Source organism: Apis mellifera, linkage group LG11 (genome assembly GCF_003254395.2).
Source record: "Apis mellifera strain DH4 linkage group LG11, Amel_HAv3.1, whole genome shotgun sequence".
Classification (NCBI taxonomy): Eukaryota; Metazoa; Arthropoda; class Insecta; order Hymenoptera; family Apidae; genus Apis; species Apis mellifera.
The window spans coordinates 7,260,807-7,286,711 of NC_037648.1; the positions used below are offsets into that span (position 1 = coordinate 7,260,807).

General features: G+C 26.9%; 1 protein-coding gene across 2 annotated transcripts in view; it reads right to left on the minus strand.

Moving 5' to 3' along the window:
- Positions 1–25,905, minus strand: part of LOC551114 (methyltransferase-like protein 9) — a 50,752-nt gene that overhangs the window by 20,904 nt on the left and 3,943 nt on the right. For both annotated transcript variants that reach the window (XR_003305589.1, XM_623510.5), the window contains exon 2: positions 9,445–9,656. Coding sequence is in view for 1 of the 2 variants with exons in the window: in XM_623510.5 (XP_623513.3) it covers positions 9,445–9,656 (212 nt within the window). In the remaining variant the exon portion in view is untranslated. The remainder of the gene's footprint in view (positions 1–9,444; positions 9,657–25,905) is intronic.

Below are 25,905 nucleotides of genomic sequence, written 5' to 3' on the forward strand. Positions count from 1 at the left end.
TTATTTTCGGGAATTTTATTATTAATTAGAAATCAGAAAATGGGTCTGCTTTCGATTAAAACAATTTGTGAGCATGAAATATAATGTTTATTGATTGTGTATTGTGGATGTAAGAAATTTTATTTATAATTGAAGTAATTTGAATCCGTTATTTCATCAATATTGTGATGAAATTTTGTGAAAATGTAAATAATATCGATCGATTCGTTTAAAGCAATAATAATATCAAATAATGAATTGTTTTCTTGAATTACTTGAAATTTGACGAAAGAAATAATTATTAAAATAATCCTAAATAAGAAATTTAAGTATAATATTATAAAATAGAAAATTAGTTTTTTTTTTTTCCAAATTATCATATTTTATGTAGGCAAATGGGACAATTCATTTCAAAATGAAATAAAATGGGACATTAATATTTTTCTTAAATAAAAATTACAAGTTTTACATCGTATGATATGAAATTTTCACAATAATTCATAATTCTTTATTAATACATGTTTTTTATTTGGAATAGTGATACCAACTTATAATAATTCCCTATTTCTCTAATATAAGATCATTAAGATATGGTAGAAATAGAGATTCTCATTACTAATATTATTGAAATATCATTATTTCTATTTATTTTAATGATATTTTAATAATCAAAATAATATTGAATAAAAAGAATTTAATCAATAATAACGAATTAAAAAATTTTAAATCAATTAATTTATTGTATTTGAAAAAATTATTAAAATGAAAGATATTTAAAATATTTACATTATTTTTATTTTTTATTAATTCCATAATGCAATTTAAAATTTAAAACTTTTATTATTTTGCAATTTTTTTTATTAAATAACTAAAGGATTATTTATAACATGAAGTAAAAAAAAAAACTTCTACGTGAATTTCAGCTCAAGATATAGCGATCAAGATCTCTTTGTTTTCTAATTTTTTATTATTAAAATATAAATTAAACTTTCAATTATATTTTTCTTATATAATTTTTGTTTTAATTTTAAATTTCATCAATAAAATGCAACACTTTTAATTAATTAAAAATTAGATTAGATTATTAATTATCTAAATATTCGTTAATTTTTTAATTTCAATTCTATTTTCTTAATGTTAAATTTCTCTAAAAATTTCTAAAAACGAATAAACGAAATAGCGTTGTGTAATGCAATCAATAAAAATATTCAAGTATATAAAATATGAATGATGAATAACATTGTTATCTTATTAACTTTCCATGTTCCATAAAATTGTTGGGATGCTCAATTTGAGCTTATAATCATGAATCGACAAAGCACTTACAAAATTATCGATATTTGGACGACGACGGACGAAAATGAGGTGGAACATAATGACGTGTTTCCACGTGATAAACATCACAGGCACGTAATTCCTTCTCGACAACATGTGTTTCCCAATCGTTTCCGGAAAATTACCGATTCGATCGGCGCGGCGGTAATTATGAAAATGCTCGGTCTGGTTTCTCGCGAATTATTAGCTCACGTAATTTCTATTTTCTCGTTAAAATCGTATTTATCTTGTATAACTATAACTTTACATAATTTGCATCGAATGAACGATCCATCGAAATAGAAACGAATGTCTTAAATGTAATATTTAATAGTCGATAAATTTTCAATTATGATATATATTTATTATAAATAAATATTAAGATACAAAATGATTAGGTTTTTTTTATCATTTTATATAGAAATTTCATATATACTTTTAAACAGTAGTTAAATTAATAATAATTTTATTTATTTATATTAAAGTAAAAAAAACTATCAATATTATCTAAATTATAATTTTAATGTATTTTTTATTTATATGTAATAAGATAATTATTTTTATATACATTTTAGGTAATGTTATTATATCTTTAAATTTTATAGAATTTTATTGGATATAAAATATTGAAGTGACTTTCTTTGTTTTTCATCAAAAATAATAAAAAAAGAAATAACAAAGAAAAATTCTTATTTATAACATCATTTTGAAAATCAAAAGAATATTCATATTTTTGATTTGTATTTATTATTTATTTTTATTGTAATGTTGCAATCGAACATATTTATATTAAAATATATTTCAGTACATTTTAAAATAATATTGTACTTGAATAAAATTTGAATCATATCGATGAAGAAAAAGCAATATAGGATCAATAAATCAATTTATTCTATTGAAGATCTCAATGGATTAATAACACATATACATGTTTAGTTGACCATGATCTATAAAGATTGAATAAGATATCAACAAATATTATAATATAAAACTCTAAAATTAAACTAAAATTATTTTATAACTATTACAATATCTTTGTTCAATATAAAAATCAAATACAATTTTGAAAAGTAAAAAAATTTTTAAAAGATTCTGAAATAAGTGAAGTTAATATTTCTGTATCTATGCATGATTCAAAATAATTTCAAAATAATTCATTCTATTAATTGTATTAATAAAGTTTTTTCATTTTATTAATAAAAATATAAATATGATAAATTTAGAAAATAGTTATTAATTAATTTTATGAGCGAATCGAATGCATTTTGCAAATTAATAATCCAATAGATTGGATTATTAAAAAGTTTCTATTGAAGCTGTGGAAAAGATTTTTGAAATAGAATAAATAAAAATAAATATTTTTTTTATTCCTTTTTTTAAATGATATAGGACTTTTCAAATAAATTTATTTTGAAAAAAGTTGTTATATAAAAAAAAAATATATATATAAATATTTAATTTCAATTCAAAATTTGAATTTCGATTCACCAATCAAACATACTTCAAATGATATATCAATTTTAAATTAACAGTTTTTAATTATTCTTAATAAAATTATTAAACTATAATATTTTAGTTTTCCAATATTCGTTTTAATTTATTTCAATTTTCTTCAAATCTGATATTTATAAAAGCAATCTGTCAAGTTTACAAAGATGAAGAAGAAAATAAGAAGACAATAGATGGCGCACGAAATTAAATAACCCTTTTCCTAGATTATCTTCTAGCAGATATCATTCTAAAGTTTCATGTATACCGAAACTTGTCAAGAAAAATTAGCTAATGCGTTCTAATTTCAAAATCTGTTAGACCAACTTATTTCATGTTATTTTATGTTACAATCGAGTAAATGTTTTTCACTTCTCTCTTCTCGATTACATTTTTAATTGAATGATTAATTTCGATATATTGCATATTATATGTTTCATTATTGCAATAATAGGAAAGAGTAAATAATTTAATAAAATTTTACATATTAATATATACATATGTAATCAGGAATTATATATAATGTTAAAAAATTTCTTTCAGTTTATACAAGTTGTATATTTATCAAAGTTAAGCATTATTTGTTTAAAAATCCATGTTCTTTCTTTGTAATTAAATTTGAGCTTCTAAAACAATATTACTCATAGAACGAATTATTATTATTATTGTTTTATTTTTACTTCAAAATTATTATTTCCTTCATTATCGTTATATATTCTTTTTGAAAAATCTTTTTAAAATCTTATCTATTTATAACACTTAATAAATATAATAAAAATATATTAAAAAAAATAGTCATATATTATTTATTTATTTCTTCACATTAATCTTTACACGATGAATTATACGTATAACGGATATACATGATTTAAAATGAATTTTTTCAATCAAATTAATTATTTCTTTTTATCCATGAATTATTCTCAATTTTAGTATTTATTATATATATATATAAGTATTTATATATATATAAATATTTAATGAATATAAATAAATATTTTATTCGTAATAAAAATAAATATAACAAAAAAAAAAACATATATATGTATATATTACATTTTTGATCAATAAAATTAATAGAAAATTAAAAAATATTTATAAATTTAATAATTTAATCAAATTTATGTTAAAATTTTATACTAATTAATAAAATTGTAAATTAGATTATATGAATAAATAGATAAATAAAATTTAATTAAATTTTTGTATTAATGGTATTTATTATTAATTTTATTATAAAAATATTATTGTTTAATTATAAAATAAATTATATTGTAGTTTTTAAATTAATTGTATTAATTAATTATATATATGAAATATAAAAATTATTAAAAATTAAAAGTAAAATTATAGTTAATAGAGGATTCTGAAACAATAAATGAAAGTTTTATTCGGAAATTAATTTTAGTAAAGATAAATATAAGTGCCAGCTATAGCTGTTAAACTTGATTTATAAATTAATTTTTTCTAATATGAATTTAAATTGATCATTATATATTTATAATTAAATTTATCGATTTTAGGCGAAAGATAGTTTCCAATTTTCTTTCTGCTATTTTTACTTAGCTTTTTTTTTTTTTTTTTTTTTAAATAAAAATACGCCCGCTCTATGGAGGACGAGGATCCAGGCACGGATTTTTTTAAATCTTCAACGCCCTCCTTAATTTTATTTTCCCGAACGAAATTGCGCGCAATTTTCGAGGAACCAAGGGGGATCCAGCAGGGGCCTCACGTCGAACAAATCGTTTCGCAGCTCCTCCGATGTCAATTAACAATGATTGGTACGTCGAACAACACCCATTATTTCTAATTGTCCGCCGGAAACGTTGCTCTTCAACCATCGAGTTTCTGTTATTTCCACGGATCCCCGATTGTATCCAGATGCAAATTCGGTCGTTACGGGCGGGCTTATTCCGCGAAACATGGAATAATTATAGCCCGTTCTATTACAAGTTTCAAGTTCTAATACAGGTATTCCATTCGCGATTCCCGCGGATGCGTGCCTCCGACCTGTTTATACTGCCACTTTTGATACCTTCCGCGAATGGGGGAAATGCGGATGCGGAGCGACGAACGAAAGGTCTAATTGAATGTTTCGCTTTTATAACCCCCGATACCACGTATTCGTTTACCACGGTTTATAGGATAATATCGCGATTAAACGATTCTTTGGATAACGGTGGAGGAGTATCGAGAAGAATTCGGGAAAATAAACATTTGTAATTTCGTTGGATGAAGGTGTTCATGTTTGGAGATGAAGACGAGCAACTTAACTTTTAATATCTTTGGCTTATTGATATAGAATATGCATGAAAATGTATATTGATAAATTGATTATATCGATCAGTCGATCATATTATTTCTTATTTTTCTTATTTTAAATCTGCAAAATTGTAAATTAAATTAATATTTTAGTTAGAAAAAAGGGAATGAAATTTTAGATTAAAACGAAAATTTTTAAAGATTTTTAAAAAAAAAATCGTCACTTGTGAAATAATCTAATATAATCTTAATATAAGATTGTTGTTATAAAAGATGTTTCGATCAATTGATCACTTTCGTTTCTCTCCTTCTCCTTTTTCTCCTCTCTTCATCTGTTTTAACCTTACTAATATCCATCAGCTCTTTTTTTTTTCATCGCCATTTCTGCCTTTCCTCCGCACGAAGTCTCCTCTTCCCATGTATCCCTCTTGATAACGAATGGAGGACATCTCACCGCTAATTATGATTAATTTGTGAGACGAGCGAAAAAAGAGTATGGCTTTCAAAGCTAGGAGCTACCAAGATATACCAAGAGGATCACCCATGGGGGAAATGTAATTAATATTCTCAGCAGGACTGCGTTGTAATGTCACGTGAACATCATCCAGGTGACTCCTCCATCGTTCTTCTCAATCCTAGTTTAGAGTCTTTTTCTTTTTTTTTTCTTTTTTTTTCTTTTTTTTTTTGGAGAATTTTCTCTTATGAATATTCTTATAATGAGAGGTGAAGGACGATGGTTGTTAATTATTATTTAAACTGCTTAACATATCATTATTAATATATATGAGCCAATTTTATAAATTTAAATCAATTTTGATACCTAAATTGTTTCGTAAAATTCAACCACGATTCAATCCAATAATAAGTGATAATTTTTCAATCTAAATAAAATTTTGAATTTAATGAAACTATATTTATAGAAATTATTTATATATTAGAAATTAATGATTTTTCAATTCGTATTAGTATTTTTTATTTAATGCCCAATAACGAAATAACAAATTTTGTAAAATATCGTTTAATCTACGTTTTGAGATCATAATATTATAAAAATTATTTTAAGTATTTTGTATTTTTAAGGCATAAAGTTTATCACTTTTTACGTTTCAAATATTCAGTTTAAACAAAGTATAGAAGATAATAAAATTATTTTTATAAAACTTGTTCTGTTTTAAAAAATCTTCATTTTTTAGAATATCAACTACATTTAGAATGCTTTCAATGAAATTTTGAATTTTGGAAAATAAAATAAAAATAATACAAAAATTAAAATTGAAAATAAGGAATTTACAATTTGGTGTATTCAACAATTATTTTTTAACTTTTACACGACAATTTTAATGAGCAATATACTCATCATGATTATAATAACTAGTACATTTATTATACAAAAAATTATTTGACAGTAAATTTGCGAATATTTATAAAAATTCATATTTTAATAGAATTAAAACAATATTCCATATATTTTGTATATATTTAAATTTTTATTGAAGTAATAATGAGAAACTTCTTATCGATGTTCTATATTTTTTAAAAAAATTATTTCAATAGAAAGAAAAAATAGAATATTTCAATGAAAACAAATATTATTTCAGTCTTCAATATTTATTAGAAATATTAAATGCAACTTTGAAATTAAAATAAAATTCAAATCTTTCTTTTATTCTTTATTGCAAGCAAATTTTTCGTGAACAATTTGGTATTTGTTGAATTTTAATATTATGCAACTATTTATATTGGAATTTTAACAATAATAATTTCGCTTAATTTAGTTTAAAAATATTATATGATGTTTTTTTGGAAATGAAAATAAAATACAGATTATCGATGATTGATCGAGATAAAATAAACTCGTGTCTAATATTATTGCATTAGGCTACTGTGTATTATGTATCGATCCTTCTGAGAAAAAGTATTGTTTTGAGAACAGGAGAATGAAAGTAGATAAATCAGACATAAATTCTTTCATTGTCGGTTTATAATGTAATATTGTTAATTTACGATAATTTTGATTCGTAGAATTATGAATTTTTATCCTTTATAATTCTTTTTTTTATCGAAACGTTATTAAATGCGTATAAATTTAATTAATGATTATCGAATGATTAAATTTTCTAATTTTATGAATTCGATGAAAAAGAATGGTTAATCTTCTTTTTATAGATTTTTCTTTTGTTGCAAATAATAAATAAATAATAAATAATAATAGATAACGTAATCTTAATACAAATTAAAATTCAAAAATTTAAATATCGTTACGTTGGTATTAGTTTATACCATAACATAAAGATTCGTAATGATTTGAAAAATTTCGAGGGAAATAATACGACTCCATTTTCAAAATAACCTCAAATGCGAGATTATGAAAGTTAAGAGGTTGAACGTAAGGAAAAATTATCTGATATCCTCGAATTACTATTTTTCGTATATAAACGAACGTTATCTTGATATTATACGGCACAGGGCCAACCGATAAGGCAATGCAATTTGGAACGTGGAATATTATATTTGGTTAGTTATTTCCCTTGTTTCACCTGACAAATAATGTTCTTCCTAAATTCAAGTACTTGACGTTACGAATTTTTTTTTCGAAAACTATTAAATCACTTGATGATATTTTAATACATTATAAACATTAATATCTAATTTTGACAATTTTTTACAAGAACGAATTTACATTTTTCGTATTATAAAATAATACAACTATAAATCTCCATAATATCAAACGTAATTATTTCTCTCTTCACAATACTTACTTAAATTTCTCACACTCTTAATAAATAAAATTTCAATATCTTCCAAGATATCCCGCAAATATATAAATAATCAGGAGAAAAAAAACTTCACGACTCGCAAATTGGGAAACACTGCAACAAAACGACGCATCGTTCTTCCATCTACTCGGTCGATAACTCCCCCGCGAAAAGAAATTCATATCTTGCCCGCAAGAATTTACTCGCAATGCGTTAATCGCTCGATACAGAAGATCGCGCTAGCCAGAAGCCTAGAGAAAAGAAAAGGAAAAAGAAAGAAAATATATATATATATATATAGAGAGAGAGAGAGAGAAAAATCCGTGCATCATTCTAATTCATGAAGCGAGAGGCCCGCCTAGTAGCCACGCGGATAACCGTGCTGGATTTTAATAAACGGTTCCCCGGTCAATCCCATATATACACGGACGGTGTAACGGACGCGGAGGTGTTTCGCCTGGTAGCTGGCAGGACGACGCACAACTCGGGAGAGAGAGGTTAATCACCCGCGTTGGATTTTAATAAACGGTTCGGGGGGCAAACAAAGCTGGTCATCAATAACCATTCCCCCCCTCCCTCCCTCTAGCGGGGAGTACCCCCCCTTTGGGAGGCTGTCTCTGTCGGTTTTCGACCTTCTTCCCGCCGCTCTGTCTTCGTCTGACGGGACCCACCTCACCGAGCCGACCCGGCACAACCGGGGAGAGGTGGCTTTGCCACCAGGTTGTCGAGCCTCATCGGACAGCTAGATAGGCGGAGATCGTATCTGCGTGGTTATTAATTAACCGGCGAGAAGGGAAAGCCTCCTTTCATCACCTCGCAAACGATCCTTAGCAAGGCCGAGACCTTGCCTCTACGATGTAGAGAGATTCGTAGAGATCTGTGGGGATATTTGGATCGATCCTTTTTCAATTCCTTCCGGTTGTGAAATTCGTCTGGGTTATTGGTTCCTTTAGTTTTGATCTTTGACAGATATCAGAAGGAGAAATCTTTTCTGATGCAAGTTTGGTCGATATTTTTTTTAATTTTTGTAATTGTTCGAGGAATATTTCAGAGAGAGTCAATAACAACTGTCGATAAGATAATTTTTTGATGATGAAAAGATCTATGCTTAAATTAATTCATAGATAGTCTAGGTGTACTATCTACTTGAAAAAAATTTATTGAACAAAAAATGGAATATAATACGAATATCATTTGATAACTATTTTATTTCGAATTTCTAATGAAATTCCTTTTATTTTCTGTTGTTTTAAAACGATGTTTGATCCAAAAGTTTGGGACATTTAGTACATTTAATGGATGATTTGATTTGCAAGTGAATATTTTATATTATATTCACATGGTTGTATAGATTTTTGATAAAGCGAGGATTATTTTTTAGAATTAAAGAACAATTGAAAATGATTGAGAACAAAACTATAATAAAACTGAATATTTTGAAATGGATAATTTTTTTTTCTTGATAACAGTGCTATTAATGTTTATTTATGAATTGAAATGTGCATATAAATCAATACAAATTAATTATGACATTAATTTCAAATTTAATACTATACCAACTTAAATAAGATTTTTATGTAATAAAAATTAAATATTAATATTTATCATCCATCAAAATATACGTTCTGCATCACGTATCACTTACCCATTTATAGAAGTGCGGCTGATGAACCACGATAAAGCAGATCTTGCTAAAGAATGCCAGGCTTGCAATGGTAAGGAATCCGACCTCTCAATGGATTTCATTAGGAAGATTTCGGCGGTTTTATCAGGTTGATCATGGTAGAGCCCTGCACCAAGAGGAATCCATAAACGGAGCAAATCTTCCCGGATCTTCGTTTTGTCTACTTTGTACCACTGCAACAAAAAGAAGAATTAAATGAAATATTTTTGTAATAATAATTTATTAAAAGCTCTGTTACTAATTTTAATAACGTATGGATCAAAGGAATTTTTTAGTAGTACGATTCCTTTTCGTACACGTAATTTTTAAAAAAATTAAATATTCTAAATCGATTTCCATATTTTTGAAAATTTATAGATACTTTTATTAATTCCAACTGATGAAAATAATTTATCTTTTATATACTAACACGAGTTACAAAATTATAAATTTTAAAAATGTTTTAAGATTTTCATCGAAAAAATTATTTTTTGAAAAATTTTAATTTTAAATTGTTTTATTATAACACTAAATGAATTATTCTTATTATTACCAACAAAAAAATAAATCATTCTTTTTATTATTTCGACAAATTAAAACTAATTATCTTTTATAAATCGTAATATCTGCCTTTCCTCCTGCAAAATTCTCGATATATCGCCGCACATAACCGACGAACGAAATATCGTCGTGCTTATTTATAAGTCTTATCTCAACGCGCGAAACATGTCTCGCGCATGCGCATAAACATCTTCTCTACATTGTCGTCACGTGATCGTCCGGTTCGGGGATATTGTAATCCCGAATCACGTTTGCTCGCAGCGTGTCCACACCGAGGCAAAATACATAATTCGTATCCTGGGCGAGATTCGGTTGCGTATCGGGCGAAAATATTTTCAATTTCGCAGGCAATCACGATACGCATCACGTTCGGCCGTACGCGACCGCGGCCTCCGCAAAATTTCGCGGTGGGTTAATGCGTTGGAATAAGAGCCGCGGCCCCCTTCCGATTCATTAACATCCCGCAAGGTGTCCGGCAAAAAGTGTTTCTCGCTTCATTATCGGAGCCGCGTATCGCGACATTAACGATATTCCGGCGAACGGTTTCGGTGCGGAACCGCAAAACAGTCGGAGAAGCAATTACCGTTGACCGGTCCTCCACCACCGCTAACCACCACCACCACCACCACCACTATCACCATCAGCAGCAACAGCGACGCCGGCAGCGGCGCGGTTCAACGTGGTACTACACGACAGATATCCGATTTCACCGTCAGCTTCCGAGAATGAGAACCAATTACGCGGGCCGGGGCATTAAGGAATCGATCTAATTTGCGCGCGGTGGTGGCTCTTAATGGCGGGCGCCGACCGATGAAATTATACGAAAATGTAATCAACGCGGTTTTTGTCTCGTTTCGCTCCAAGGGCAGGGGCGTAATTAGGAATGCTTTTGCGCCTCGCGACGGGGGACACTTGTTGCTTTCTCTCCCTCACCTTGTCCCTCCCCTCCCCCCTTCCGCATATTTCTCTCTTACCTTTTTCTTTATCTAACTCTCCCTTCCTCCCTCTCTCTCTCTCCTTTCCTTTTTCCTCGCGCGGCAATTCGTTCGTTTTTCTCCTTCTCTCTTTCTTTTTTTTTAGTTTTACTTTTATTTTTCATTTTTTTTATTTCGCTCTTGGTCTCCCACCCTATTATTCCCCTCGGTGCTTCTCCCAGGCCCGCAAGTTAAGAGACCTTGAAAAAAACGGAGGAGGAGGAGGAGGAGAGGAAGGCGAAGGGGAGGATGGGGAATGGTGGGATGGAAGGACCAGGCCACAGAAGGAGAGTAATTAACGCCGTGGTGCGCCCAGGTGCGCGGCCCTAAGAAGTCGTTTATGGATTGCTCGGCAGCCACGCCGTACGCGGCCATCAATTAGATTCTCTAATTAAAACAGTCCCTTCTCGGCTCCGGGGAATTAACTCCCGGCAAACCTCTGTAATATTCTGTCGACTCTGTCATCGTCGGCCTCTCAGGCATCTTTGATTCCCTATTATTCTTATTTCTTTCTCGTCCCAACTTTCGGTTTTGCCATTTTTTTACCGTTTCGACAGCGAAACAATGTGTCTATATATAAGAGAATAAATAAGTATTTCATTTTATCGAGTTTTATTCTCGATTTTATGATAATTTTCTCGAATCTCGAAATTTTTAAATTTTCGAATATTCTCTGATTGTATATTTCATTTAACGTTCGATTATTTACTTAATTTTTGTTCATTTTGTATAAAATTTTTTCGAAGTATGAAAACTTTCAAATTTTTAAAGCAAAATATTAAAAATACGTAATTTTTATTTAGTTAATTAAAATTGAATCTTCTTTCCATTCTTAGAAATCCATTTTTTCAGATTAATTTTTAGCTACAATTATTTACTTTTTATATCTAATTATATAAATGTCAAAAATTAATAAAAAAGTTTTAATTAGAATTTAAAACTATTCAAAATTATATTTAAATTTTATATTTTTAGTTATTTTATGAAAATATCACTCATCCGAAACCAACACTTTAATTAAATTAATCAGGAACAAAAAAAAAAGTATTCAAAAAATATCTCTATATCTGTCGAAGCAATGAATCATGCGATTCGATCATTATTCCGATGAACTTTCGAGAACATTTCAATAATTGAAATTGGAATAGTAATAAACACACGAAGCAGTGGAAAAAGAATCCGAAAATCGGCCGATAATATACCGACCGAGAGAAGGAAACGATATACGTTTTTAATTATAGTATGCATCGCTAATTGCAAGTAGCCACAGCCTTCCAATACGCTTTAATTCGACTTTTTCCCGATTTTTTTTCCCGACGAATTACAAATGGCTACCGGCGTCGTGGTCGCGCACAGCCGGACAGCATTCCTCTTTGTGCCATTAGTGGCGACTTTCAGCAGTGAGAGGAGGAGCAGAGATGGGACGAATCGGCGAGAAAGAGAAGAGAGTCAGAAGGGAATCAGATTCGCGCACCTTCCGCGTGTAGTAGACTAGTGCACGCACCAATCGCCATCCATGACTCGGACAACAAGTAGCCAGCTCGGAAATCACGCTCATCTAAATCAACGTCTCGCGTTGCACCGACAAACGATACGAGCGGAGGCTCGATCTTTCTACAATGATGCACGCATTTGCGAATAGAATGAGGCAAAAGTGAGTTATAGCAGTAATTAGGTGTCGAGAGTAACGTAAGCACGTTTGGAACGATAACGATGATTGAAAAATTATTATATATCTGAAAAATTTTTTCACGATCTTATATTATTTCTTACATGATATCGTCGAGTCAAAATATTCTATATTTTTATTTTAAGGCGATATAAATTATTAATAAACAAAGTTATTAAAAGAACGAAAAGAAATATTTATAACTGCATGCTTATTTTTACGATTGCAGGTCGATATAATTTAAAATTTTAAAAAGTCGATGTAAATCTATATTTTAGTTATTTTTTAATTATATTTGTTCTCTCTAATTATTTTTATTAAATAATTCGTTTTATCTAATTGTGTGTCATAAAACGAAAAATTCTATATTTTTTTCTACTTCTTTTTTGAATTTATTCATAATTTAAATTAAAATTTTAAATTGCACGAAGAATCTTAAACAAGTGTTTCAATGTAAAATATGTTATCGCAGAAGCAGAAAAGTAAACATAAAAAACAATGCGATAAACGTGCTTGATAATCAGAATTTATGTTAAAAAAAAAATATAGTTTTATGTCACAATTCGAGTTCATGAAGTCTCTCTAGCTCATCGTGCGAGACTTGTGTGTTCAACACACTTGTCCGAAATGGTTATGTGTCTCTTTATGACAGTATACTATAGCGCATAGGAAAACTTGTGAAACGTAAACTTAGCGCTACTTCTCGTCAATGGGAGTGTTTCAAGGTTACGACATTTTTTATTGTCTTGCTTACAGTTGTTGAATATGTATGATATTTGTTTAAATATTTTTTTTTATATTAAATATAATTGTTCAATTTTTTATTTAATATTTATAATATAGTAATTTTAATGCTAATATATAAAATCTTTTAAGAATTTTTGAAAATGAGATTTTTTTTAATTGATTTTTCCAATTGAAAAAAAATTAGAAATAGAAATAAAAATACACGCATTTGTGAATGACAATAAATATATATTTTTTTAAAATTTAATTCTATTTATTTTCATAATTTTCATAATAGTTTATTAAGTTAGTTTATTAAGATATATATATACTATTTTCAATATAATAATAATAAAATTTTGCAATTTATATAATTATTTATTTAATTGGATCTAGATTATAAAATTTAGGATTATGGAAGAAAATATTAGTTAATGAAAATATATTAAATTTTTAGAAATTTTTACTTTTTTTACAATGTTAAAAAAAATAAATTCAATCAAAAGTTTTTAATAATTTAAAAGTCTATTGTTATTTTTCTATCGTTCATTATTTCTTTCTGAACAAATTAAAAAATGAATGAAATCAACTAAGCAAAAAAAGAAAATCTTTGTATTTATTGAAACTTTTAATAATAAATTACTGTTGTATTTATTTTTAATTTTTCATAATATAGAAACTTAATAATTTTCACCATAAAATCTTTATTTCGATAATATCTGATTAATTAATATTTATTATATACTTGTTAAAATGGATACGAATGAAATTACATAATTTCGTGAAATATTTTGAACAAATATTTCTCATTTCTTTTTCAATTTCTAATTTTTAAACAACTGACTTACACGCAATTGAACCGTTTAATTAATTTTAATCCCATATCTTTTTTTATATATCTATTTTATAGCTCCTAAAATTATAAAATATAATCAAAATATATCAAACACTATACACTTATTATCCAGAAAAATCCTATTCCTAGTGCGAACAAGTACGTATAAAACATATATTGTCTCCGTATCTACCGATTACATCGGATCATTTCTGCCCTCGGTTATCCGGCATTCGTCCAATAAAACGGAGTTCTGCCAAGCGTAGATCGAATCACGAGATCACGAATTTTTGTCTCTCCTTCCCCTCTATCCGTCTCTTCCCATCGCCTGTACGTTTCTTTCGTCTCTCGCCTCTGTTCGAGTTCCTTTTTCTGGAAATCTCTCCAGTATTCAAGGATCGAAGAGAAAGGCCTCCGAAGTACGCGTAAAACTGCGAACGATAAACAACGGCGCGGAACAGTTTATGCTTACCGCGAGGAATACTAGGGATGTTTGCTCGGTCGGTACAAGAGGGCTGTACGGATTCCACGGCCGTGTTGGATCGCGAGTCAAACGCATTCTCTTCCTGTGCCATTATGTTATTACTGCGGGCGGCGGCTGCGGTGGCGGGCGCGAGCCAACGGGCGTTATATTGGCGCCGTGGGAGAGAATCGACGCCATCTTTACACGTTTCTGAACGTTTACACGTGATTTCACAGGAATCACGATACGTCCCCGAGATTAACTCGATGCAAATGCTACGAATTTTTCCCTTCGTTTCGATCCTATGTACTTAGTCTAGTAGATACGACTCGATCGATATTTCAGAAATTTTTTCTATCTTATCTTAAGTGTCGAACGAATTTTCAGAGAGAATCGCGCGCTTCTTGTTATGGTATCTTAGAAGTAAGAAAGTAATTGTTTTTGCTATACAAAGTGTTGATATATTCATAGAATATTTTTGATAGATTTAAAATTAAAAAGATCAGAGATTCAAAACATACGGGATATTGATTTATTAAATTATAAGTGAGTTTTATGATATGTATGAGCTCTCGAATTATCGATTAAAAAATGAATGGAATTTGGAAAAAGGTTATATCTGAGGAATATCTTTAGAGGATTTTAAAAGTTTTAGCTTCAATTATATTAAAATTAGGTGGATATGGGATATTACGATTGATAATTATTTATAAAAATGAATTTATTTGAACTCAAAAAATTTTGGTAATAATTAATTCTTTTGGAGTTTTAATTTTAAGGTTAAATTATGTTTATCTCAATTTGATATAAAATCAATTATTGCAATTTCATCAATTGTACATATAGGGTTAATAATTATAAGAATAATAACTTTTTTTAAAATTAGATTAATTGGTGGATATTTAATAATGATTTCTCATGGATTAAGATCTTCAGGTTTATTTTAGTTAATGTAATTTATAGACAAACTAATAGGCGATTAATATTTATTAATAAAGGAATAATTAATTTTATACCTTCAATATCATTATTATGATTTATATTATGTTCATCTAATATAGGATCTCCAGTTTCATTAAATTTGATTAGTGAAGTAATATTATTAATTGGAATAGTATCATGGTTGAAATTTATGATAGTAATTTTAATAATGTATTGTTTATTTAGATTTATTTATTCAATTTATTTATTTATATTTATTAATCATGGAAAAATTTCTGTGATGTTTAAAATTAAAAATGGAATTTTAATTGAATATTTTGTATTAGACAGAGTTTTATCATATGTATAAACTCTCGAATTATCGATTAAAAAATGAATGGAATTTGGAAAAAGGTTATATCTGAGGAATACCCTTAGAGGATTTTAAAAGTTTTAGCTTCAATTATATTAAAATTAGGTGGATATGGGATATTACGATTATTTATAAAAATGAATTTATTTGAAGTCAAAAAATTTTGGTAATAATTAATTCTTTTGAAGTTTTAATTTTAAGGTTATAGGGTTAATAATACATATAGGGTTAATAATTATAAGAATAATAACTTTTTTAAAATTAGATTAATTGGTGGATATTTAATAATGATTTCTCATGGATTAAGATCTTCAGGTTTATTTTTTTTAGTTAATGTAATTTATAGACAAACTAATAGACGATTAATATTTATTAATAAAGGAATAATTAATTTTATACCTTCAATATCATTATTATGATTTATATTATGTTCATCTAATATAGGATCTCCAGTTTCATTAAATTTGATTAGTGAAGTAATATTATTAATTGGAATAGTATCATGGTTGAAATTTATGATAGTAATTTTAATAATGTATTGTTTATTTAGATTTATTTATTCAATTTATTTATTTATATTTATTAATCATGGAAAAATTTCTGTGATGTTTAAAATTAAAAATGGAATTTTAATTGAATATTTTGTATTAGACAGAGTTTTATGATATGTATAAACTCTCGAATTATCGATTAAAAAATGAATGGAATTTGGAAAAAGGTTATATCTGAGGAATATCTTTAGAGGATTTTAAAAGTTAAAAATTGATAAAAATGCCAATCGAGACACTGTAGTTACTCTTTATTTTATTCTTAATTAACTATTGTTTTGATCCTTAAATCGATCTTCCCTTAAAGATATTTCAGAAATATATTCACTAGATAAAAGAAACTAGGTAAAAATTCACGTTTACAGATAACAATATCCAATCGTTCACATTTTCTTTCGAATATCGACCAACTTCTCGCACCTAAGAAGCTAAGAAAACTTTCGTCAAATTTTCTAAAATTCAGCGGGAGAATCTAATTTTCAAAATGACGGAGGCGCGAAAATAAGAAAAGCGAGTGCGCTTCCTTTTTAGAAGATTCACGCCGTGAGCATTTCGGGTCGGAGAAGACTTGTTTGGAAAAGCAGCAATGTGCAGAAAGTGCCGGTGTAACTAACCGTGAGAAGCTTCTCTATCGAGATCGATGATCGGCTAACGAAGCTGGCCGCGCCTAGAATATCAGTTCGTTTGCGCGAAAAGGGAGGCAATTCGAGTTTCCTAAATCCTCGAGGCTGCCGACATGATCTACGGCTCAAGATTTTTGAGATCGTACTTTCGCGGAAATAAATGAATAAGCGCTGTGCTTATCACGTTTATAGATTGTATTAATTAGCACGAAAATTGTATTTTTCTATTTATTTAATCCTTAATGATTTTTATGAATTTTCAGAATGGAGGATATTTAATAATAATTTCTCATGGATTAAGTTCTTCAGGTTTATTTTTTTTAGTTAATGTAATTTATAGACAAACTAATAGACGATTAATATTTATTAATAAAGGTATAATTAATTTTATACCTACAATATCATTATTATGATTTATATTATGTTCATCAAATATAGGATCTCCAGTTTCTTTAAATTTAATTAGTGAGGTTATATTATTAATTGGTATAATTTCATGATTGAAATTTATAATAGTAATTTTAATAATATATTGTTTATTTAGATTTATTTATTCAATTTATTTATTTATATTTATTAATCATGGAAAAATTTCTATTATGTTTAAAATTAAGAATGGAATTTTAGTTGAATATTTTGTGTTATTAATACATTGAATTCCTTTAAATTTGATATTTTTAAAACTTTATTTTATTTAAATTAAAGTTTATAAAATTAGATTTAAAAGGTTTAAGTTAAAAATATTGATTTGTGGGATCAATGATATAAAATAATTTATTTTAAATCATTATTAAAATAATAGTTTGTGGAATTTTATTATCTGGATTTAGGTTTTTAATAATGTTAATAAGATTATATTTATTATATTTAAATAAGGAATTTTTTTTTGAGTGAAATATTTATACATTTAATTCAATAAAGTTTAATTTTTTATTATTAATTGATTATAAGTCATTAATATTTATTTTTTTAGTTAGAATAATTTTTTCTATAATTATTATTTATAGAATTAGGTATATAGATTTAAGTGAATTAAAAATGGATCGTTTTTTATATTTAATAATTTTATTTTTGATTTCTATATATATATTAATTTTAAGACCAAATATATTATCAATTATTTTAGGTGAGATGGTTTAGGATTAATTTCTTATTGTCTTGTAATTTATTATATAAAAATAAAATCATTTACTTCAGGTATAGTTACTATTTTATTAAATCGATTAGGAGATATTGGTTTATTATTAATTATAGGATTAATAACATATTATGGAAGATGGAATTTAAGTTTTTATAAAATAAATGAATTTATAATGATTTTTATTTTGTTAATAGCTTTTACTAAAAGAGCACAAATTCCTTTTTCAACTTGATTACCAATAGCAATAATATCTCCAACTCCTGTTTCATCTTTAGTTCATTCATCAACTTTAGTTACTGCTGGAATTTATTTATTAATTCGATATGTGAATTTATTGGATTTTAATTATAAAAATTATATTATATTGATTTCTAGATTAACAATATTATTTGCTGGTTTAGTTGCAAATTTTGAATTAGATTTAAAAAAAGTTGTTGCTTATTCTACTCTAATTTATATTTTTTACTGTTATAGGTTTTCAAAAATATCGAGTCTTTATTCGTTCGATCAAATATTTAAAAGATATTCGAAGGAATGAAACTTTGCTTGAAATATAAATTACGTAGTTTTTTTAACACACACACGAAAAAAAAATAATTTTTATTAATTTTCTGATTTTGATGTTCATCAAAAACATGAGTTTTTTCGTTAATAATAGGCGACAAGCATAAAGTTTCACAAAAAAAATTTCAACCACAACGAAAGTGTTCAAGAGAATATATTTAAAATAATAAAAAAGACACGGTTTCATAATATGAAATTTCTTAAAAAAAAAAAAAAATATTGAATTTCAAAGTTATTTGCCTTTACGATTATTAAAGGAATAAAAAATACGACTCGTCATATTTAGTGGTCTCTGTACAACAACAACATTACAATTATACGCATACCTCCATACACAACACGTAGTATAAAATAATAAAATACCCGTATATAACGAAATAATTGCAAAAACCGAGGATATAAATATTCCCCTGTATTACCGCAACGGACAACAAACCGAAATAATAATACATATTTCCGAACATCTTCTAATCCAACCAAATAAATTCCTAATAAAATCGGGGGGGAGAACGCCCATCTTTGCGATAAAAATTTTAAAATCAGTACCGCAGAGCTAACCAATGCCTAAACCAATCGCAATCAACTATCTATCCCGTGTACGCACTATACATAGTCTTTCCCGGAGCGGGAAAGAGCTATAACTATTTCACGAATGATCGTTTCACCAACATCGAAACGATTCGAAATTATTTGCAAGCGGTATCCGCGGATGATGCAAAATGAATCGGATCGTTATCGTGGTATAAGGGCACGCACGCACACTATAATATACGTGTACGTATATACATACGGTGATGCAAGTGTACGACGTGCATCGCGTATCACACACGTTCGATGGAACCGATATAATCATTTCGAGTCCCTTTGGCCGGCGCGAGACGCGATCGATCATGCGTGAAACGGCTCGAAGAGCACTCTCTGGTTACGTATCTACTCTCCGCATGCTCCACGGCTTACCGGTGGTGCCCCAAAGGAATATTTCGAGAACGAGCCGATAACGATCTGTGTCCGTCCCGCGGCTTCGTTATCCGATCCGTATAGCCGCGTAAAATAACTTGCAAATTACGATGTGTGCGGCTCGACCGTCTCATCGTCCCCTTTCTCGGCTTTTTTTCAACAGAATTTCCAACGTTTTCCACGGCTTTTATGACAGGCCTTCTTCTTCTTCCCCTACGCCTCATCGATCGACCCGCGTATACGTATATACACGTGTATACACACGAGGATTATCATCGTATCGTACTATATGATAATATTTTCCCTTTTTCTTCTTCCACACCGTTGTTGTATAAGTTGTTATAAGAGTATACTTTTTCTCCCTTTTTCTTACTTTCTTTGTTAACTGCTAATTTATCTTGTCGAGAAGGATACGTATTATAATATTTTGCGCGCGATAATTTCGTTTTAGAGATAAGGAAATATGGTGTTGGTTTCGTTGGGAATTATAAGTAAAATTTTATTGTATTTTAATTATATTCGGATCGATCTTTAGAAATAAATTTTTTTATATAATTGAAATTATTATTTGACTTTTTTCTCCAGACTTTGATTAATTTATCAATTTAATCAATATTTAAATACCCAGGTGTTTTTTATTTAAAATTTAAAATTCTTATCGAAAGATTTTTTTAGCAGATTTGATAATGATCGATTCTAACAAATTTTAAATTTACCTTAATATTATTATAGACAGATATAAGATCCAATTTCACTTTAATCTTAAACCATATATAATGAACGATGTTAAATAATTTTTGGAGAAATACTTTGTACTTGAGTATTATTACTTTGATGCATCGAAGTCACGAAATATTTCTTTTTATCAATGATTAACAACAATGTCGATGTCGACAAAAAATATCCAATTTTTTTATTTTCGTCGCGCGATAACAGTTATTTCGTATTAAAAGAGATAAGGGAATAAAAATCAATTAGCAAGAGAAAATCGTGTAAACCGGATTTAATCCTGCGATACGAGATCTATTAAGAGGCCACTTATTCCACCTTCATACTGGTGATTTTGGTGAATTCAAGTTTTATTAACACATCGCTAAGGTATATCATTTTCACCACTTATATCTCTGAAATTGTTGACCAGACACGTTTTATGTTTTATACTCCATAACAACGAATTGCTGTTAACTTGTGAAAGTAGATCAAAATTGAAGAGGCAGGTTTTAAAAGCTTAACTTATAAGTGTATAGGATATATATATATATGAATAAACAATGTTTAAATCAGCACATTATTTGATAGTTTAATTAAAAAAAAATTTTGCTACACGAAGCTACTTTTACTTTTAAAAGTGTATAATGTTGTATTTTTGTTTTAAATTCTATGAATTTATTTAAATATAATTATATCGTAGTAATTATATAACTATATTTACTGTATCATACTAAGTGCAATTTATTTATTATTTACATTTTATTTTTCAATTTATGTAAATTCATCAAAGAATAACAAATTTTATGCAGATATATAGTATAAGTCTATTTAATTTTTTCATCTATGTTATGATTTTTTTATTCAGTTAATAGAAGCCACATACATTATTAGATTCAAACATTCATAACAATGAAAATGTTACGTTATTGCTGTTTATATCTTAGACCTTCATAGAGTGACGTTTAGATTAGCAATTATTCAGACAATAGGAACTTGTTCAGGCTAAGAGCTCAGTTAGAATTCAGTTAATCAAGTACTAGCTACTATTTCATACAAGCAGAATATTATGTAACACATCTAATCAAATATTCAAAAAATATTGAAATTAAAATAAAATTCATTAAGATTGGAAAATTCAATTTATTATTTATTTTACAAAAAATATTTTAGAATGTTTTCAATTGTGATGTTATTATTCTTAAGGCATTATTTTAGTAGTATTTAATGTAAGTTTCAAGACATATGACGAATGTTAAAACAATGAATAAGCATACGAAATATTTTCTTTGTTTTTTTGATAAAGAATTTTTTAGAACAGATGTAAATAAGAAAATCAAACAAATAACATTTAGGAAATTTTGTATGAAATATAATACGTAAATATAAAGATTATAAATCTTTAATTAAGAAAATTAAACAAATATTTTAAAATTAGATAAGTGAAAATGGTAATATAAAATAATGTAATTTTTGAGAAAGATAAATTATGAAACTTATTATGAAAATAAAAATTTTCATAACACATAATGTCAAATACAACAATTTATTTTATATAACAATAATGACATATGTAAAATTTGTGATTATAATAAACATTTTAAAAATTTAAATTTTCAATTTAAAATTTCAGACTTTTTAAATTTTATTAAAAATGCCAAGTATATCATTAATTTGTTATTTATATTTTTTTCTTTTATTTGCAATCAAAAATATTTTAAACCTCCATTAATATTTTACAATCATGATTATTGTACAATAATTTCTTCGTTTCTTCAAAAATTACAAAATAAATTTCATAATTTACAGGATAAATTCCATTTAAATATATCAATATAAAAAAAAAAATTAAAGAATTGTTATGAAAAATCGTTATAATTTTACTCAAATTTTGATTATAGTTAAAAAATCTAATTATTATAATACAAATCAAAATCTTTCACACATATTTCTACTCTATCGAATATTTCCAATTATACGTATAAAATCTCAAAAATAACACAAGCTTCAATATCCAATTATATCCTCAAATGTGTAGATTATATTCCCTCCACGTCTTTTTCTACTCCTAAATAAATTCGTCCCCTCGAGAAGTTTAACATCTCTTACGACAAGCACATCGCTTTTTCACGGTCAATCCGAGACGAAAAGTCCATGGGGCCCGGCGTCGAAGAAATCGGCAAAAATACGAAATACCAAAAGAGTGGCTCTAATGAAATCTTCCGTTTCACCGATTCACCTCTCCGCCGACCATAGGGTTTTTTAGCCCCGCGAATTTCAAATCGAGCCGGCCCTCTCTCGCATCGCTCGGGGATCCGCATGCGCAAGAAATTCGGCGACAAAGCGTATCGTGTACAACCAGAGGAATCCAAACGGATCTGTGTGTTGTCCACCACACCGTGGAAACCGGTATTCTGCGTACGAATAAAGACATAAATACAACTTGTTCGGGGATCGAGACCGCGGATCTACGGTCCAGAAATCAGTTTTTCGACTGGCTGATCCACTGCGCACGCACGTTCGCGCACACGACGCGCGCATGCGATTATACCACTTGATAAACGAAGATCCATCGGATACGATTATCTCGGATACAACATCTTTCTCCGTGATTCGAGCCGTGAAAGTGCTGTGAAAAAGATCCTAGATCTTGTTCCACGGCCATAAACGCGGGCAGTATCATCGTTTACTTTTCTTCTCTCGAAACAATTCCGCGTCGCGTGAACGATAACGGTCACTGGTTTTCGTTCTCGTTCGTCTTTTCGTTTCTCTCGCTCGTCGCAATGTTCTCTGCGCATGAATAATCGCGGCTCGATATTATTTACATTGTCATTATTCTGTTTCCGTCATGCGTGTTACGAACGGAGTATACATTCGATCTGTGTATTTATCATACGAGAAATTTATTTTTGAATTATCTTCAACATTTTGTTGTTCCATCTATATAAAATACTTATTTATTTATTTTTGACATTTGCATTTCTTTTTATGTTATCGATTAGCGATGATTATTCGATTTTGGAAATTATTGGTCACGGTTTTTTCAGTTTTGATTCAGATGTATCACAAGTTTAAAATTTAAATATGTAAAAAAATTTTATTCAAAATAGATATGAAGAATGATTCAAAATAATTAATTAAGTTCAATCAATTCGTTATTTTAAAAATGATTTTATGAAAAATAATATTATAAGATTGAAAAAATTTGAAAATAATTTTTTATTTTAATGAAATAATAAGTAATTCGTAGTTTTAAAAAATGTTTTGTTTATGTTCAAATAATAATAAATTTTAATTATTTTAATATAACATATAATTGCTGCAATTTTTATTTCAATTACTATTATATATAAGTATATAAATTTGTAAGTCATTTGTATTTTGAATATTTTTGGATTAAAAAAAATTATTTGAAAAATTATACTCATTTAAATAAAATATAAGATTTGATACTCAAATAAAAATTATTTTTGTTCAAAAAAATGAATGCAAATTTATTCCAAAATAAAATTTTGAGCAAAATAAGATTATATTCTATTTAAATTACTAAATAATAATTTTTTAAATATTTTATATAAATATTTTTCTGTATTTCTCTCATTACTATATTTATTTTTAAAATATCTATTATTATATACAATTTTATATGAACTAATTTATTTAGAGCGGATTATTTTTTATGCAAACATTATATGTTATATGATCTTCACAGTTTTGAATTAATTATCACAATTGAATCTTCTAGACGTAAATCAATATACTTTTGGAAGAAATATATTTCAATGTTTCGCAAGTATTGCAGTTATTTTATCAAAGATCAAATGCTACGTAAAATTGTACTTTGACTTCTGATGAAATTAATTACATTGGCTTATTTTTTCCAAATTTTTTTTCAATTTTGATAATTGTTATATATTATTGGTTATTGATTTATTTATTTACAGGATTTTATTTTAATTTATTGGAAGTAATTTAAAATTTCACAAATTATTTTATTTAAAAGTACATTATTCAAATAATTCACAGATATTTAGGTAATTTTAGATAGAATTTTCAATATTTCAAAATCTATTAAATAAAATCTATATTTAATTTAAATTGAATAAATTCATTCAAAGAATGAATAATTATTTTGATAATTATTAATATTATTATAATTACATTGAATAATTATTATTGCATAAAGAGAGATGATAATGAAAATTAGAGTTCAATTGATAATTTTTCTTTAAGATTTATTATTCAAAGTAGATATTATTATATATTTTTAAATTTATTTATTACTATAGGATTTAAATTCACATATAGAATAAATATAATACAATACTATTACTCGTATTAATTAAAAAATTATCTCTCTTTTTATTATACTTTATATTATAAAGTAATATGTTATTAAAAATGTATCTGTATAATTTATATACTTTTGATGAAATTATTTTTTTGTCTTTGTTTAGATTAATATAGCTTTTACATTCTATAACATTACAATTAAAATAAAATCTAATAAAATCTATGTAAAGTTATATTAAATAGAATATGATTTTATTCTAGAAATTTTTCAACATAAAAGTTGAATATATGAATTACTGTACGAAGTAAATCTGATTACATAGATATACTCATATTAAAACAAAAATGATATACTCATATTAAAACAAAAATTTAAAAATTATTTTACTCAAAAGAATAATTCTTAAAGTTCAAGACATTATTTTTTTATAAATATTTATTAAAAGTATTTTAATATGTAAAATATTACTTTTTTTTACCAAAAAATTTTCTTGCAATTAAAATTTGATGTTGTAATTGTTTGTAATTGATATTCATTGATCTATATTTCAATCATAATATAAAAAATATAAATAGCAACAAGTATTACTCATATCTTTCACCATTTCAATATAGGTTAAATTTGTTCTTTTAAAACAGTTAAATTTATCGCGCTAATTTTGTTTAAATTTGCATATATCTCAAAACATATTACTATAACATAAACTTTAACAAAAGAAAAATAATTTTTGAAAAGTATTTTTTATCTATTAAGTTTAAAAATAACTTTTTTTTACATTTAATACAATATTTATCACTCTCATAAGCATATCATCATATATATATATATATATATATATATATATATATATATATATATATATATATATTTCTTTCCTCTTGGTTTATAATAATTTCGATCAATATTTATTATATTTCGAATATAAGAAAATCATGAAATATATATTTTCTTAATTCCTTTACATAATTTATCTGTTTTTTAAAATCTGATTTGTTTCTTTTTTTAATACATTTATTTACAAATAAATATAATTTTATGTAAGAAAAAAAATTTGTAAAAAAATATTTATAAATTTTAGCAATATAA